Source organism: Parasteatoda tepidariorum, chromosome 3 (assembly GCF_982258835.1).
Source record: "Parasteatoda tepidariorum strain Cologne lab strain chromosome 3, Ptep-v5.0, whole genome shotgun sequence".
In the NCBI taxonomy this organism is placed as follows: Eukaryota; Metazoa; Arthropoda; class Arachnida; order Araneae; family Theridiidae; genus Parasteatoda; species Parasteatoda tepidariorum.
The window spans coordinates 81285086-81304735 of NC_141757.1; the positions used below are offsets into that span (position 1 = coordinate 81285086).

At 31.7% G+C, this 19650-nt stretch overlaps 1 protein-coding gene across 9 annotated transcripts in view; it reads left to right on the forward strand.

Annotated features, from left to right (window-relative positions):
- Window positions 1-19650, forward strand: part of LOC107447961 (POU domain, class 3, transcription factor 3-A) — a 467439-nt gene that overhangs the window by 139990 nt on the left and 307799 nt on the right. For 6 of the 9 annotated variants that reach the window (XR_015432756.1, XR_015432761.1, XR_015432758.1 and 3 more), the window contains exon 3: window positions 15450-17314. The exons of 1 other annotated variant lie outside the window; for it this stretch is intronic. Coding sequence is in view for 1 of the 8 variants with exons in the window: in XM_087160303.1 (XP_087016429.1) it covers window positions 15726-16922 (1197 nt within the window). In the remaining 7 variants the exon portion in view is untranslated. Of the gene's footprint in view, window positions 1-15449; window positions 17320-19650 lie in introns of those variants that run through there. 2 more of the 9 variants (XM_087160303.1, XR_015432773.1) reach the window with 2 other exon arrangements.

Below are 19650 nucleotides of genomic sequence, written 5' to 3' on the forward strand. Positions count from 1 at the left end.
CATTCGAGGCTAAAATTCCTTATATAATTGATAACACTAATAAGAATAATATACTTCAATTTTTTTAAAGATTTTGTAGCATAAAAAATATTTCATTGTAACTATGAAACTTACTTTACTTTATATATTTTTTTAATATTTTTTGCAATGTACATACGTAGATTGAAGCAAAAGTGAAAAATAGAAAACTAAAAATTATGGGTTTGTTTTATATTATTATATTTGAAGCATTCAAAAATTCAGCATAGTAACGAGTATTAAATGTTAAAGAAAAACTATTTTTTCAAGAAAAAAATATATAATTTTCATATGTTGATCAAAGATTTGAACATTACTGCTTTGCTCGTGTTGGGATACGTATTTAAAGCCTTCGTTTTAGAATAGAACAAAATAAAAAAGGAAACAGGAAACTGGAGAAAAAATACAATACACTATAAAAAATATTGTTATTTTTACAAAAGCTTTTATCAAATCAATATAACTGCCTCATTTTATCCCAATTTAGGTCTAAAGCTATCTTAAAATATTAGTCCAATTATTAAACAGCACTAGTATATAGTATTGGATAAACAATATTAGTAAAATTATTTTTGAGCAATAACTTATTGCATTCAGGTAAAAAATATCGATGATTGTTTTCAAAATAATAATATCAATGATATATTGCACTCAGATTAGCAATAACAAAATATGTCATTCAAATTACAATGCAATAATAATTATACTCTAACAATATTTATATTGTAATACGTAATATTAGTTTAATTCAACAATATATTGTAGGGATCATTTAAGAATATAAATAATATGTTGAATATTGATGATGATGACTGACGGGCATTTTTGGAACTCTCTGCAGTATTTCGCTTATAGCTCACTTAGAGTGAGAGATAGGATGAAGTTTGCAGAAGATAAATAGCTTTAAGGAATTACAGAAATGATTGTAGTCTGCGTCCATGAGTGATGAGAACGACAGAGCCCCGATGCCAAGTTGTCTTTGGAGTATGGAACACCGTTGGTCCAAAAGTGGACACATGAGTAATATGTGATCAATTAGGCTGAATAGTTTAATCTTATGTACCAACAAATATTTGCTGTTTCCAATTTATTTCTACATTTTGATTATATCATATTTTTCTTTTCAAAACATTTTTTTTTTCATCAAATTTTTTTGTTGTTGTTAAACTCAAAAAGTTTAGTGTTTCTTTTTTAAGTGTATTTATATTTAAAAAGGATGATAATTTGTTAATATTTTTTTTTATCGTAATAGGTCTTTAAATATTTAAATCAAACTTTTTATAATTGCCTTTATATTTAAAAAGCATGATACAAATATTTTTTGTTACGTATTTAGACCCTTAAATATTTCAACGCAACATTTTTTACTTGCTTCTGTATCTAAAGAGGATGATACAAATATTTTCTTTTATCAAATTCGATCCTTCATTATTCAAATAAAACTTTTTAACTGCTTTATTTAAAAAGAGTGACACGAGTAATTTTTTTTTTACCAAATCAGATTCTTAAATGAAATGAACTTTTGTATAAAGTGATTTTTGCGCGCGTTCTCTCTAAAAGTAAGAAAATTTATTTAAGATAAGTTTCCAGTAAGAATAATTTCTTAATAGCTCGATTCGATTTAAGAAGGAATCAAATAATTTCTAAGAATATATTCTTCAATTGGGAAAATCACTTCTCTGTTTAATATATCCATTTCTGGAAATAGAAATGAGAAAAACGGAAATGGATAGAGATAGAATCTCGGACTTAAAAGTAATATTTCTTATACTTTTTTTATTGCTTTAATGAAAAAACGAGTATAAAAAAATTGTTTAGTACAGTTATGAATAGAAAAAGAAAATCGTAAAAATTACTCGGTGTAAAAATTAAAAGAATTCAATCTCTTGGCCAGTAAATAATTTAACTCGTTAATAAATTTTACCATGATGTTAACAATGCTGTATTTTTCCACAGAACTGCATGCAGCACTGTAACAATGTAGTATTGTATAAGAATGCTCGCTGCATATTTTCCTTTCGAATTGAATAATTTGGTATAGTCATGTAATTGGCCTTGGTCGTACTGCATACTTGTGTAACAATACGTACAAGAATGAATTAAATAATTGTGGACAAACAATTTTTACAATCAGAAACTTTTAAATTAATCGAATAAAAGGAGACTTGGAGCCATCTAAATACAAAAAGTGAAAGAAGTTATTTCATACCAAATAACAGGGTTTCTCTCCCCCCCCCCCTGAATCTTAGCGAAATGAACAGGAAATTAAAGGGTCAAGCAATACCAAACCCTTATCATGCATCCCGGAAAAAATAGGGCAAAACGGAGAATTCCTTTATTGTTAAAGCTTAATTTATAAATCTATGAAAACTTAATTTATAAATCCCATATATCTTAGTAAGTTATAATATACAGGGTGTCCCAGGATTATTTTGGCAAACTTAAAGGGAAGGTAGGGGAGATTACGAGGACTCAGATTTACATAGCAACGCATGGTAGAAAATGTCTTCGCTCACCGTTAGGTGGTGTTACTCATAAGAGCTTTGGAGGACCACCACGGTCTCCTGATTTAAGCTGAATGGACTTCTTTTTTTGGTGAAAGTGTTGTGTACCCATTGTTAACTTTTACAGCATTCTTAATCTTTTATTTTCACTGGCATACACAGACGACATACAAAACATTTATAATGAGAAAAAGCCATCTGGTTGCCTAGCAACCAGCCAGAGTTGGAATATTACAATTACAGGAGTTGCCTGCCGTGTTAAAACAATTATTTAAACTAACTGTCCATTGATGTTGCAACATCCTCCCCACCCAGGTCAACCTCAGGCGGGATGACCAGCTGTATAGGTCGAGTTATAGTCTTTCCATCCACGCTTAACACGCATGTTCGAATTTCACCATTACTTAGATTGGTAATTCGGGCCTTCTTCCACATGTGTCTGGGTCTGACGTCTTCTTTTAGTAGCACAAGATCTCCTGCTCGGATGTTGAAGGAGTTATGAATATTGTGAACTTGGTGATAAGAGCGCAGTTGCAGCAGATATTCTTTGGACCATCTTTTCCAAAATATATCCAACACGTCTTGTTGTTGTTTGTAGAGTTTCGTAAGTCTTGGATTGTTATTCAGATTTGTGGGTATAGCTGTTAATTTTCTACCCGTTAGGAAATGTGCCGGTGTCAAGGCTTCCATGTTGTCTTCATCTCCCTCTTCATAGACAAGGGGTCTGCTGTTAAGGGCGGCTTCTATCCCTACAAGTACAGTAGATAGATTTTCTTTATCTAATACTGCACGACCAAGAGATTTACGAAGACAATTTTTCACTTTGACCTGGTTGCTAGAGTCGTCTTTGCTGCTACGGATATCCAACAAATTCCAGGTGTGTTTGTACGAGTCCATGGTCCAACTGTGTAACGCAGGCATCGCTAATAATAGTGGGAACTTTGAACATATTTTGTGACATTTTTACGTACCATCTACCACAACACATGTAATATCTATGATCAATGAATATTTCAGATGATCTCAGTCTTTCTTATATGTGGTTTACATTCCGATAACGTTTCCGACCATGGGTTTGAAAGTTTGCCCGAATAATCCTGGGACAGCCAATATTAAAGATCATATCGTAACAGTTTATAAAACACTATATGAGACAATATAGTATATGATATAAGTTTCTTCTACAAATATCATTAATTTGTTCAAAAAGAAAAGACGCAAACTCAGCTTTTCAAATACTATCAAGTGAACCTAATTCTATTCTAATTCTACTGATATTGATATTCTTTATTTATTTTCAAGTTATTTTACATTAATAAATTCATTTTATTGTTTTTTTAATCTGAAACTATTTCCAGAATAAAGGTAAAATTCAATCAACAAAAAGGAAATATAGATATCCAGCATGAAGATCAAGTCATTTAATCCGATATGTACTATTCACCCACAAATCCGCTTAGTCTCGTATTAAGGTGAAAAGTATTTAAGATAACAAATAAAACGGTTTCTTTTCATGAGTAGGTGAGCACGAATAGAAAAAGATAACAGAAGATTGATACATGTTTATAAGTTGTCGAGAGGGCCGCACCTACCCATTATGTGATTTCGCGATTCATCACTTTGTGGCGATGGACATAATCGATAACGATGACTTTCTTTTTCAATGAATCAACCATCATAGATGACCATCAAGAAAAGTTTTGCACATTATTCTAAGTAGAACGTACCTCTTTTTTTCAATGAATTAACCATAGATGACCATCAAGAAAATTTTTGAACATTATTCTAAATAGAACGTACCTCTTTTTTTCTCCAGAAGGTTAAAGTGAAACAATATAATTTAGTTAATAAAAAAGTTAGTAATATTAGACTTTCAACATGTAATAAGAAGCTTACAAAAGCTCTAAATTAAAAAATAAGTTTACGCAAATCCAATAGCCGAAATTTTTTTTTACAAGTGGCTTTTGTTAAATGAAACATAATTAAGTTTTCTTTTTCGAAACTTAACGAAATTTTACGGACTATATGCACTTATTTTATTTTATGTTTTATTTTATTGCTTATGTTTTATTTTATGTTTTATTTTTGGGCTTACGACTACTAAAGTTCAACTCCGCAGCCTTGTAATTCTGAACCAATACAGAAAAAATGGAAACTCCTGGATCAGTACCTCCTGAGGTATTGATTTGTTACGGAGACATGGAGGACTTTGCGACTCGACAGATTAAACGTGCATCAGTCCCCATTTACTACACGGGGAGTCTTCGACCGGCGGGGATCGAGCCCACGAACTCTTGGACATGGGCCCAGTGCCCTACCAACCAGATTATCCGGGCCTACTATATGCAATTAGTAGAATTTCTCTTTATATGAAATATTAATGACTCGCAAAAATATCTTAAAACTGGTTAATAATAAATACATTTCTCTTATGTGGCACCATGAACTCGAGTATTTCTCAATACATTGGCGACACTTTTGCAAGTATTTATTTTATTAGATTATTTTAAAGAACAATTTAAATAGTGTTGAATAGTTACGTTAAGTATTCACTTAGATTAATCCTGTTAGGCAGTCTATCTTAAGTAATAATTTAAGTTGCGATGAATAATTAGCTTACGCGAAATATTTAATTTAGAATAATTTTGCATTTTTATGGAAATAAAAACTTAGTTACGTAGTAATTACTTAGATTTATTTTTGATACTTGCTAAAATTGGGGTTGAAATTTTAAACATTAAACGGTGTTATGGTGCTGCATACTGTCATGCCAATTATAGGCCACGGAGCTTGCCTTCGTCGAGCAATTGCATACATGCATATTATACTGGGGTTCCTAATTTTTTTCGGCTGCGGAACCCTAAAGGATCAACATTCATTCGACGGAACCCCGATTTTATAATTAAAGTATATAAAAGCAATGGTATACCTGCAAGTGACGAAGGGTGGGTATCTCGATCCTGATTGGTTGCTAAAACGTGTCATTTGTTTACGTTAGCAACTGTTCTTTCCATTCTATTTTTAGTCAGCCAAGTCAGTCATGATTAAATTCTCTTAAGTATACGTAATAAGTTAAGTACATTCTATATTCTTTAGCAAAGATTTCACTTATTTCACTAGATATTTCTTATTTAACACAAAGCCAGGCTCGAAATCATGTAGAACATAAACTAATTATGCATCAAAGTTGCCATGTACACAAAACAAAAATATATCACTGTTACAATAAAATACATTAACAAATAATAAATTTAAATTAAGTAAAAGACGTAGAAGAGAAATAATTGTATTATAACAAATTCTATGTGCGTACGACTTTGTATTTTATTAACTTCTCATTAAATAACAATCTAACTTATGTGGAGAAACTTAGGTTAATTTTAACCCACCACTTTGCTTATAAACGATCAACTGGAGCTGGCGTCATATGTCACATATGTGGGTATCTGTGATATTCTTTTTCTTCTTCTTCTTGAAGTGCAAATACCCAATTGTGAACATATTAACCTATAAAGGACTGATTTGTTTTGATTTATAAATTTACCACAGTATTATTTTTTTCCATTCAGTTCAATCAAAAAACATAGTTTAATAAATTTTACTTTTTAGCTTGCACCGAAAAGTGGACAAAAACTTGAATTTTTTCATGAGGAGAGCTCCTTTAAATTTTATGAACTCAAGCTAGTGGAAAAGTTGTCACATTTTTAACTGACCTCAAATTCGTTTTGGTTACCTTATTGCAGCCAGAAATAATGAAAACTTACCTATTTATCAGGCTCAGTTCTTCAGAAGTGATTTGAGTAATCTAAATAGTCAGGAAGTAGTCAAGTTGATTTCATTCTCACACAGACACGAAAGCAAATTAATAAAACTGTAGTATAAATTAGACAATTTTTGTTCTTTTTATCTAATTAACATGGTAAATTAATTTTCAGTTGAAAAATATCAAATCAATTTTAATTATCTTAATTGCGCAGAAATTTATCCTTATGTTACACAGATTCATTAGAAGGAAAAATACTACTTTTCCTTTACTGAATATACTATTCAAACTAACTAAACTTTAATTTTTCAATATTAAAAAATTGTTCGAAGTGTTTTAATGTTAAGTATTTTTTAATTTCATAATGCCATGTAATCTTAAAGTTTAGCACGATAAAAAAAAAATTGTGTTTCTAAGAAATGAAATAGTATATTGCAATCAAATTGTATTGCTATTCCTCTATAGTGAAACACTATAGTGAAACAAAACCAAATACTGAACAAATTTCTTATTTTTTTTAGGGCGAATAAAACCTTTAGCAAAAAGTGCTCCACTTTCAGCAAAACAATTTGCCAGGATTAGTTTCGTTAGCTCGAAGTGTCGTATTCGAGAACTTTGATAATTATTATTTTTATTACTTAGGGTTAGTTCTCAATATAAACTTAGCCGGTATTATCATAAACTTAGTAAAGCTCCTCCATATTACGACTTTTACAAGTCTTGCACTTTTTTTCCGAACTGCACCGGCAAGTGCAATTCAAATATCACTTTATTTTTCACAAGTTTTGCACTTATTTTTCAAACTGCAAAAAGGCAAATATAATTCGAACTAGTACTTAATTTTTTACACGTCTTGCACTTGCGGCAGATTCAATTCAAACTAATGCAATTTTTTTTACCAATAAAAAGTTAGTTAATGTTAGTATAAACAAAAAGTATTTATAAATTTCTCCATGATGCCATACACTCTTAAAATTTAGCACTATTAAAAAAAAAGGGGAAATATTAAAGATAGTTTTTGTTCTCGCATGAATCATTCATAATCGTAATCGTAGTGTTCCTAAAAAATGCAATAATGTCTGGCTATCAAAATGCATCGCAATCTCCTTTTAGCTATACAAAACCAAATATTGAACTTATTATATTATTTATATACACGAATGAAACATTTAGCCAAAGGAACTTGCACATTCTGCAAAACAATTTGTCAGGATTAGTTTTATTAGCGTATAACTCGGCGTTTCTTATTTGAGCATTTTTATTTAGAGTTAGTTCTCCATGTAAACGGAACCGGCATTATCGTAAACTCATTAAAGCTCCTCCGTATTACGACTTTTACAAGTCTTGCACTTTTTTTTCTTCTTCTCTCTAACTGCACGCGGCATTCTAAATGCATGAAAGAACTTCATTTGCAATGACGGTGCTCGTAAAAGTGCTAGCCAACCCCTCTATAACCGACACTTCGACTTTTATTTTCATCTGAACACGGCCCACCCGGTATTCGAAAAACATTTGTACGTGTGCATAAAAGCATAACCAGAATTAATTGAAACCTTAAAGAATCTCCGGCAACGGCCAACTAAGACATCATAAAGGGGGTAGAGAATTTTTAGCGAGTTTTGAAAATACGAACGAAAAAATTTAATAACTGAAACAAAGCAATGCCCTCTCTAGGTGCACATTTTGAACTTTTCCAACTTTTTGATCCATTCTAGATCTTGTACATCATTAAAAGCTCTCACGAAGTCACCAAGACGGGGAGGGGGTGGGGAATAAAAATAAGTCTTCTGCAAAGGGATATCAAAGTCGTAAAATTTCTGAGGGTGCTTCTGAAAAGTTTTTATGGGAGCGTATTTAAAGAATAGCGTTCTTCTTTTCTTATCTTTGAAGAACTGCTCCGTTTTAATTTTTTCTTATTATTTCGAACAATCTTTATTATTTTATTTTAGAACGAATTTCATGTAACAGCTGCAAATTTAATACTTTCGCAACCCAGTGATGCTGATGTCACGCTGGGAAATATAAAAAAATAAAACGCTTGTTAAGTAGAGCTTTGTGTGTTAGCGTTTTATTATTATTATTATTTTTTTTTAATAAAGGAGGGCACTCCCTATGACATGTGAGTATTTATTCATTTTACATTTTAAGTAGAGAGAAGAAGAATAAAAATATTCAAAGATCAGACACACCATCATTTCATTTCTAATTGGAAAGTTCATGTGCACTTTGTAAAACTCTTCTTCGTTTGATTACAAAATTCAAGGGCACTTTTGTAAAACTCTTCCATCAATCCAACGTTGAAATAATTTAAACTTTGATTCAACGTTCCATTTTGTATTCTTTCAATTTTTTCCTCCAAATTTAAAGTACAGTGCAATTCATTCCTAATTATTAATCTTATGTGCACTTTCGTAAAGCTCTTCTTCTAATACGTTGTTAAACCAATTTTAATTTTAATTCAGTGCTCCATTTCGTATGCTTTTAGTTTCTTCCCCAAATTTAAGGAACTATGAAATTAAATTTTAATTATAAAATTCAAGTGCGTTTTTGTAAAACTTCTTTGAAAGCGATGTTAACATAATTTTTGTAAAACTCTTCTTTAAAAGCGATGTTAACATAATTTGAATTTTGATTCAACGTACCATTTTGTATGCTTTTAACTTTATTCTTTCCAAAAATTAAAGGTTCAGTGTAATTCATTTTTGATTACAATATTCAAGGGTACTTTTGTAATACTCTTCTTCCAATCCAATGTTGAAATAATTTGAATTTTGATTCAACGTTCCATTTCATATTCTTTCAATTTCTTAATGTACAGTGCAATTCATTCCTAATTGCACTTTTGTAAAGCTCTTCTTTCAATACGATGTTAAAATAATTTGAATTTTGATTGAACGCTCCATTTTGTATGCTTTCAAGTTTTTTCCTCCAAATTTAAGATACAGTAAAACTTGGTAAGTTGACCACCTGTATTAGTTGAACTCTATTATCAAGAACCGAAATTTTATAAAAGAGAACAAAACCTTTGCAGTTTGATCTCCTATCTACTTTGTACGTTGACCGCTGAATTAAAGTAAATTTGTCTGGTAGAGTTGAGGAATGCTGTTCTAAACTTTTCATAAATTGACCGAAAATAAACTTAAAGGAAATGTTCTATGCTATTATGATACGCATGAAAATTTCACTGAATTGTCTAAATTAGTACTAAAAGCTAACCTAAACCTAATTTCACTTATATTCTTATACATTGATAGTTTAAAAAAATAATCTATAGTTCACCCATTCATGACAACAGTTTTTCCTGCGGGGGATGGTGTTTACCAACAGGATAATGCACCATGTCATAAGGGTCGAATCGTCGAGGAACATTCCAGTGACTTTCAAGTTATGTCTTGGCCCACAAATTCACTTGACCTTAATCCAATAGAGCATTTGTGGTCCTACTTGAAAAACCAAATTCGTGCTGCCACGCTACCCCCTCGCAATTTGAGGGAATCGCAGGACCAGTTGGTGAGTGCTTGGTACCAGATACCTCAGACTACCTATCAGCACCTTGTGGAATCAATGCCACGGTGGGTCATTTATAGACATTTACATGGTTATCATTTAACAAAAAAGTATATATAAAACGTAACAAAGTATTCAAATATGCATGCAAATTTTTAAAAATCCATACTTGCACTACAGCCAATAAAAGGCTTTTATTCTCCAACTATCATTTCCACACAACTTTCAAATGTGTTTTAGATTGATATTTGGAAGAGTCCATTGGCTACAATAGGGGTATCGCATATTTTAGGAAAGATCGAATATTAGGCACTTTTTCTCAATTTTTGTGTGCGGTGGTATGTTTGCGTTATCTTATTTTTTTATTTTAAATTTATGCTTTAATTATGATTTAGTTATTTATTTTAAATTATTTTATAATTTATTTAAAATAAAAAGAATGAAAATAAGTGTATAGTAATTAATAATAAATAAATGAATCATTTCGATAAATAATTTTTACATGGTTTCATTTAATACGCGGACCTTATTTGTTCCGTATCTTGTTTGATACAAAACATTGAACAGCAATGAACATATTAGTTTTTAATTTTAATTAAATAGTTTTTTGTCGCATTTCTAAAGCAAATGTAACTAAAGTGAAGCATCACTTTAAAAATTTTGGATCAAGTTACTGTATAAAGTACCGGCACTCAGGGTACAGGTACATTTTACCCTGAATCCATTTTGACCGTAAAATTTTTCAGAACAAGCAAAATCTGATAAACCGTAATTTTTACTGTGAAATGATCTAAAATTTCACGGTAAAAATGGATTTTGCACTTGAATGGATTTCACGGATGCCGTATTCAGAGTGCCAGTAATTTTTTACAGTGTATTTAGTCTAATATACGAATTACGTCTTAATTGAAATAATTGCCTACATTTTTAAACATCCGGCTTTTCTGTTCTTCTCTGTTTACATGAATTTGTTCCTGGATTGCTTAAAAATTATAACACGAGTTATCGGACTGAGTAATTCAATCAGGCAAACTTTGCTGAGAAATTAAATTTTAATGTCATCGTTTAACAAAACAAAAGAACAACCACTCAAAACATTCATTGATATTTTTTTTCATAAATGATCTAACATTTCGTGGCCGTAAAGCAATAAGATCTAATATGATACAAATGCTGATCTCACACTTTCTGTGTGGCGGAATCAATTATAAAAAGCCGCCAAATGAACTCGCCAGACAAAACAATGACTCGTTGGCAATATCACTTTACACAAAGAACAGTTTCCTATTTTTTTCTTCAACCACAGCTTAATTTAGAAATCCATTAAAGAAGAATGGGAATTAATAAAACAATTTTCCGAAAGAAAAGATTATCGTTATTGCTACTTAAATAATTTATATTTTTATTAATTGGAAATTCCTCCCAGTTCTTTTGTACGGCTGAAGATTATTATTATGCTTGTCTTTTCTTGGAGGTTATCTGTATTTTTCTATATGTCATCGATGTATATTCAATATTTCGAGATTAATAATTTTTTTTATTTATTAAGCCAAACGTGTCAAGCATATGGCACCAAAAGGTCTGTTTACTAATTGACCGAGGACTATAATAAAAGCGTATTTATTAAAAATCTATTCAATACTTATACTGCAATTATTGGTTCAGTACTTTGAACTGAGCTAGGCTGATGCTACAAATGCTGTCGGCTTCAAAGCTGAAAAATAAAGAAGCAAAAAATTTAATAGTACAATTAACCATATCATGCGTGTTTTAAATTTATAAACAAATTTGTAAGTCAGGATGTTTTTAATCATAACTATGACATACCATTTATTTCATGGAGGCCGACCATAAATGATGTCACGCGGGACAGAGTAACAAACAGTAAAATCATCAGAATTTTTATAATGCTTATTTTTATATATGTTTATTTTCATTTTACGTTTATTTTAAAACGATAGAATTGCTATTTTGTTTTAATAACTTCCTTTTGTATTCTTCTTTTCCAATTCCTGGAGATGGCTGGGATAGAAAATGCTCAAAAAATTACGCACAAACGCTTGCTTTGAAGCACACCTGCATTTGACAAAACGCCTTGCTCACTATAAGTCAGGATTTCTACCTTTTCGTAAGTCACTAATCTAGGCATATAGAAACACTTCTTCTTCTTTGGCACTACAGCCAGTTGCCGACCAAAGCAGTCTCAGTCAGTTTACCCCATCTAGATCTATTTGGTGCCATATTCCTCCTTTTGTTAACTCTGAAGTCCTTTTTACCACTTCTGTCCTATATCTAACCATCTTGTTCAAACTCATCTTCCTAATTTTCCTTTTGGTGTTTTGAAGGTTAATTTATTTAGAAGATTTTCATCGCTGCATAGGAATATATGTCCTAGTCAACTTATTTGAGAATCATTGATCATGAACAATCGAAGGAAAAACATGTAATGTCAAATAGGAATAATTGCATTAATAATTGGTGTAAAATTACATTTAAAAAAAGGGGGAGATTTAAACAGACTTTCAATTTGCGCGTAATAATTCTTCATTCGATTTGTTTAAAAATTTACAGTATGTTACTAATGCATCTTACACATATAATATTTTCAATCGCGTTTTTATTTTTTGATTTATTAATTAATAGATAATTTTCTTTAATAACCTTAATAAAAAATACCTTCCTTTAATAAAAAATAATTTTTAAAAAAATTTAAAAAAAAAAGAAAACAAAAACTACGTGCAATGAGAACTGCAATAATAATAGAGATCCTGTCAAATATTTGAGTCAAGCGGATAAGAAAATTGAAGTTATGGGGTTCAGAATGAGTAAATGAAACAGGTGCACTCTAAAAAACTCCAGATCAAATTGCTACTAATAGTACCGGCACTCTAAATCCATTTTTACGGGAACATGTTACGAAACAAAAAATCTGATATCCCGTAATTTTTACAGTACTAATTACCGTAAAATCACTGAATCACTCTAATTAAATAAATATTAATGTAAAAATTACGGTATAATATTTCATGGTTCAGATGAATTTTGCAGTAAAATGGATTTTACAGATGATGCCCTCTAAGTCCCGATGCTTTATACCGTAATTTGATCCGAAATTTTTTACACTATCGTATATAAAGGAAAAAAATATATATTCTAGAATTCATTCCGAATTATATTCCACGAGTTTGACACCACTTTGAAGTTGCGCCTGAGGCTGATGTTCCCCCTCTAACAACGCCACTGAGTATATATGCTTATGGTCTTTCGTTTTTTGATCGTTTCGTTTCTTTTCGTCCGTTTCATTTATACTTGTAAATTGCCTGATTTAAATGTAAGGCATTAATAAGAATAGTACCTTCCACAGAATTTGAGACTTTACAACATGCTGATTTTGAAATTGCAGAAAAAGTGAACAGCTTTTCTGTTACGATTTTTTATTTATTTAACTTACGATAATTATACAAATGCGTCATATATATATTTAATATTTTTACACTTCACATCAATACAAAGTCTATAACTTTTATAAAATTATGATTATTTTAAAGTTCTAACCTTCGTCTAATTACAATTTCCTTATGGACAATGGTGTTTAATTAAACACCCCTTCAATACACCATTTTCAGTTTCAAGGAATGTATTTTCTACAAGGACAGGTATTTATAACCAGAACATGGATTCATTACTAGGACATGTATTTTGATACAGCGAAGAAAATGTTTAAAAAAAAATAACCTTCCTAACACCACAGGGAAAAGAAGAAGGCCTAGAACAAGAAAGCCCAGATCGAAATAGTTAGATAAAGTAGTGACGTGGTTATAGGGCTTGGCCTGTGACCGGCTGTAGGGCCTAAGAAGACGAAGAAAAGCATTCCTACGTAAAGTATATTTTCATGATTAAAAATCTGTGTATCAGATTTCATCAGAATTAGAAATCATAAGTTCGAGACTTTCGGAATAACGATTCATTATTATGTATTAGTAATGAAATTACTTTACTTGGTCAAAAGTTTATTTATTTATTTTTTTATATATAGGTTGTTTGAATAAAAGTGCATCCTTGCAAATAACATGAATTAATTTTCGCCTTTAAAATGCTAACAAATAAATAAATAAAATACCAATAACTGTCTGGGAAAATGAACTTCAAAACGAGAATGATGATTTTAGCTAATGTTTTGAGTAAGCCTTTTAATTTCAATCAAGCTTTAAGATTTTTTTATTTCTATTTCATACGGAATTAAAACTAAAATATTTTTAGTTTTAATAAAAATGAAATTTCTTTTCAACGAAGCATCTATTTGCGTTGAAGATTAATATGCGAATAATTGGAAGAGAAAAAAAACTGTATAAACTAAGAATTGCATCAAAAAAGAATAATATTAATTTTGCCTTTTGACTTCTAAGCATCTAATTTTGCTTCATTGTTAAATTCTTCTTTTGGGGTAAGCTTCCTTTATTAATAACATGGAAGAATAGAAATGTATTTTACACTTAGATATTTTTATTAAAAAAGTAATTTATAAGTAGGTAACTGATTACTGATCATCCAAATTGAATTGATTGCTAATTTTCAATAAATTTGGTAACAAGAATAATTATTGTTGTTATTAAATTGATCGAAAAATAATGAATAAAATTTTTTTTAAGCGCCAGTGTTGAAGATTACACAATTTCTTTTTATCAACATCTAGGTTTTGAGAACTAATTTGATGATGCTTTTCAATAATAATAATAATTATCAATTACTAATTTTCTAATATAATAATTATTATTATTTATAAAAATAGTTATTATTTATAATATTTTTATTTTGTTATATTATTTTGTGAGTTTTAAAATCAAAACAGCTCGCAGAAATTTGCAATCTTTATTCAGGTTATTAAATTTATCGATATTACTTCATCGTTTTGTTTATAAAAATATCATTAATTTCGTAATATTAATATTTTCATATTCATTTAACTAATTTTAGTTTATCAAACACTAAACAAAACGGAGTTTATTAAACATTTAACTTATAAAAGGTAATTTTTATGAAAAAAGATTTTTTTATATTTTTTATTTTCTTTGAGAGTATTTTTGTACACATTTAAATGATAGCTTAAATGCTTAACAAAATGTTGCAATTAAATTCCCCTTCCCATTTAAAAGTAAATAAATAAAATAAATAAAAAACAAAAATTCTCGCAATAAATTTTTTTTTTCTAAAACAATAAATTAGCAATATAGTTTTCAAATTAACTCTAGGGTTCAAATTAGAAAAAATAAATTGAATTTTCAAACATTTTTTTTTCAATAAAATGCTTCCGCATGGTAAACAAAATTATTACCCATTCCGATCAGATTCGGTCGTTTGATTAAATAGCATTTTTCAATTAGGAGTAAAAAATAAAAGTCTGAATATAATAGAAATCCTTTGATGTATCTGATCTTTTGAGTTGAAAAAAAAAACTAAATAATCGGAATAAAAGTGTGAGTTGATAGAGTGAGGGGGTAGTCATTTAGGGAAAAATAAGAAGCATTTGTGGAAGAGTACTCTCTTCACAACAGAATGTCTAGTTATCTCTTTTGTATTTTTTCTCTCCAGTGAGGAGAAAGAGAGAGAGGGTGGAACCTTCTATCGACATTCGCTGACGAGGGGTTTTTCTTTTGCAGGGTGAAACAGACTGAGGAGTTTTACAGCACGTGACAGCAGGTGAAGTCGGTCCCTTGTTTACGAAGGGCCATCCATCTCCCTGGCTGACTCCGCCCCGCACGACCTTGGAGCGCTACGACCTGTGACAGCGACCACCCCTCCTCTGCCAATGGTAATCTTCGACGTCACGGACAGGCGGAGCCACGGGCGCGCCGCTCGCCCTTCGATCGTTGTTCGTTTTTCCCCGACCTCACAACACGCGGCAACGCTTGCCGAATTGAGATGTCCTTACTCCGATGGCTAGCACGAGCCCTTACCTCTCGTCTGCCGGCCTGGTGAATTCACTCGCCACCGGTCCTGAAAGCCCAGGAATGCAAGTCGCCACATCGCAATCCGCCTACGCTAGAGAGCCTCCAGAAATGAAGTACATGCCGCCCCAACACCAGAGTCATAATGGACACCATGCACTGGCGCCCCAGCATCACTGGGTGAGCCTGCCGCCCCATAACGATGCTTGGTCAGCCGCCATGCCACCACCTGGCCTGCACGCCGCTCAAGATGTGAAACCCCCTGATTTGCATAGTGTCCATCACCGTCCACCCCAGCACATGGCCGCCTCTCATCCATGGCATCATTCTTCCCTTGCATCATCTCATATGTCCGGCATGGGGGGTCCGGGAGGAAATAGTGCATCTCCGCATCATCATCTCCAACATTATGGCATGAATGGTATGCTTGGAGGACATGGTTCTCAATTACACCCTGCTATGAGGGAAATGCAACATTCTGAGCATCCCCACCACCATCATCATCACCATCATCCCCACGATGATCTGTCTCATCCGATGGATCATGGACATAGACACCCAGATGACTGTGGTCCCCTGGGGCCCGGTGAAGAAGCCCCAAGTTCGGACGATTTAGAACAATTCGCGAAACAATTTAAACAAAGACGTATTAAACTTGGTTTTACCCAAGCGGACGTCGGGCTGGCCCTGGGAACTTTGTACGGTAATGTTTTTAGCCAGACAACTATATGCAGGTTTGAAGCTCTTCAACTAAGTTTCAAGAACATGTGTAAGTTGAAGCCCCTATTAGCAAAGTGGCTTGAAGAAGCAGACAGTACTACCGGTTCACCGACATCCATAGACAAAATAGCCGCGCAGGGGCGCAAAAGAAAAAAGCGAACGAGTATCGAGGTTTCAGTAAAAGGAGCGCTTGAGAACCACTTCCACAAGCAGCCTAAGCCAGCGGCTCAAGAAATAGCCAGCCTGGCGGACAGTCTTCAGCTTGAGAAAGAGGTTGTCAGGGTTTGGTTTTGCAATCGTCGACAGAAAGAGAAGCGTATGACACCCCCTGTTAATATGGGTACCGGTCAAATGCAAGGTGACGGTGGACTAATGATGGGTGGAAGCCCTCTACACGCGCACAGCCCCAGCAATCTCATGCAGTCACCCCCTCCGCCCCCACATTCGATGGCTGCGGCTCACTGACCCGTGGCCGGGGCCGCGGACTCCGTCCATCACTACGCCGGCCCTTTAGGGTCGACGGACGAAGACCTTTTGCCTGACCGCGAGCCCCTGCCACCGCCAACACAGTTCTTCTTCTCTTTGCTGAGAGGTGCCGCCCTGGAGCCGCCCTCCTACAAATGTACATGAATTTTATTTTCTCATCCTAACGAATGATGGACACCTAAATTGAATCGTCATCTTTGAATGAGGAAGAAAGAAAAGAAAACTTCATTGTTTTTTTGTGCCAATCTGTGGTTCCCTCTTTATTTTGAAATAAATAAAAAGTAAGGAGGGGGGACAAATGACCCCTGTGCCCCTCTTTCTACATTCATGATGTTGATCTTGATTCGCAGCTACAACATCCACCTGCTAAGGTAAGTTTATTATCATTTTTAATCATCAAATTTATATTTAACGTTTGTTGATATGTAATGATAAAGCATGGTGATATTTAACATGTTTTGTAAAATGTATATCTGAAATAATAACACACGTGAACTTTTTTTAATATCCCTGTTTTAATGGTTGAAATTTTAAAATGTATTCCTATATTGTCTTTAAACTTCAAATTGTATTCCTCCGATTACCGATTTTAAATTGCGTTTACTAACTTAAAATTCCTACCACACGACCAAAGTTCAAAATTTGAATTAAAATTAAACTTTATTGTATTATTAAAGTAGGTGGTTGTAAATTGTTTCTCCGAAATATATTTTTGTTTTATTTTTGCAAATCTGGTAAGTTTAGTAATTTGAATACTTTGAAATGTATTAAATCGAATTAAATGCTTCATTTTGCCGTCTATTGTTATTATTAATATGATATGCTAGTTCAATAAGTTGTCAATGTTATGTAAGTTCGACATGTTGAAATTACAAATTATTATATCAAGATTTTTATAGTGATTGGAATGATATTACGATTATGAAAATTTTATCTGTTTATTATTAATCGTAGTGTTTTTATTTTTACTTTCGTAAAATTTGGTATGATTAAAATATACTCTATAGGCAGGGGTCTGTTTAGAAGAAATTTGGGTCCGTAAACGGACCCTTCACAAAATATCTTTCCATAAAAACGGACCCTTCACAAAATATTTTAACTTAAAAACGGACCCTTCAAAAATTTGTTTATCCTTATTATTACTTTGTCAATCGAATAAACCCTTTCCAGGGCAGAAAACAGGAAAGATGGATGCAAACGAATTAAGTTTTATCTTCGGCAGACGATTCTTCCATTATTCGTCCGAAATGAATATTCTGCGTTCAACAGTATAGGCTAAATACCAAATATTTGTATGTTGCATCTCTAATTTAGAAGTAGCAATTGTTGTTTATTTTTTAAAATTTAATTTTTTTAATTATAATTTTACAGTGTTGAGCATTATCATGTATGTCTTTACAGTTTAAAAACTCCTTGAAATTTTTTTTTTTTTTGCAATAACGGACCCTATTTGCACAAATTCATAAAAGCGGACCCTGATTGAAAGAATGTGAGTAATTTTTTCACAATTTCACGAAAAACGGACCTTTCACAAAATGTCTGGACAGACCCCTGATAGCACAGAAAAAGGTTGTTTTAATATGAATTTTTACATGTGCTTTGTTCGAAAATGACAATGTTATGATTGTTAAAAAAACAATAGATAAAAAGATTTTATGATATGAAATATAATGATTGCAATGTAAAATAATTACTAATTCCAACTGAACAAAAGCGTAAATTATTGTTTAAATATTAAAAATCGCAATGTAGCACTTTTGACTTTAAGAAAAAAAATATGTATAATTATAACTGGATTGAAATTAACATTATATATTTGTGTGGAATGTATGTATTTAAAATATTTTCAACCGAAAACTAAAAAACTAATTATTTAAAATTAAAATTCTATTAAGCAGATTACGAGATTTATTCACGAAAGAGCATTTTACAACGAATTTAGATTCAGTGCATCGTCTTGTGCGGCTTTTAAACAACAAATACCCTTGTCATCATTAAAAATAAGAATTTCCTTGAATTTTAGTTCTAAATTAAAGAGAATTAAAAATTTTGATTAGTCATTAATGCAAAAAATTTCTTACATTTAAGTAAATTATGCACTTCGGCAGTATTTGGAGTTTTTGCTTCAAATAAAAATTTAAAGCATCAAAAAAGCATAAAATATCAATAAACATACAAATAGAAATCATTTCTAATAAAATTCATTTATTTATTTTTTATTCTTCCTCTTATTTTAATTTGAGGAGGAGAAATAAATGGGAGCTACATTGTGTTCTCATTACAAAACAGCGTGCAGTCAGATCGTTGTTTACATATGGTAATTTTTTAATACATGCTGATTTAAGCAGTACATTAGTGGCTGCGTCTGGGAACAAAACCTTTTCGCATTTTCAACCTTTTTATAGCTCTCCCTTTATTAGGTATGCTAGATATTGATAATAGCCTTCCTCCTATTTGAATATATTTTGAAGAAGGTTTATCATTAAATTTTTTTAACCTTTCCCCTTTGTAATATAAGTTTTTATTCATTTTTTTTTAAAAATCTGGGTGCATTTTTTTAAAAAATAAATTATTACTTTTTATTTTGAATTGACTGGTTTTCTGACGTTCTTAGATTATATATTTCGTAATATCAATTAAAAGACAATCAATAATAATTTAGTTAACTAATCAGTAATAATTTACTTAATTTTATTGTTTTGATAAA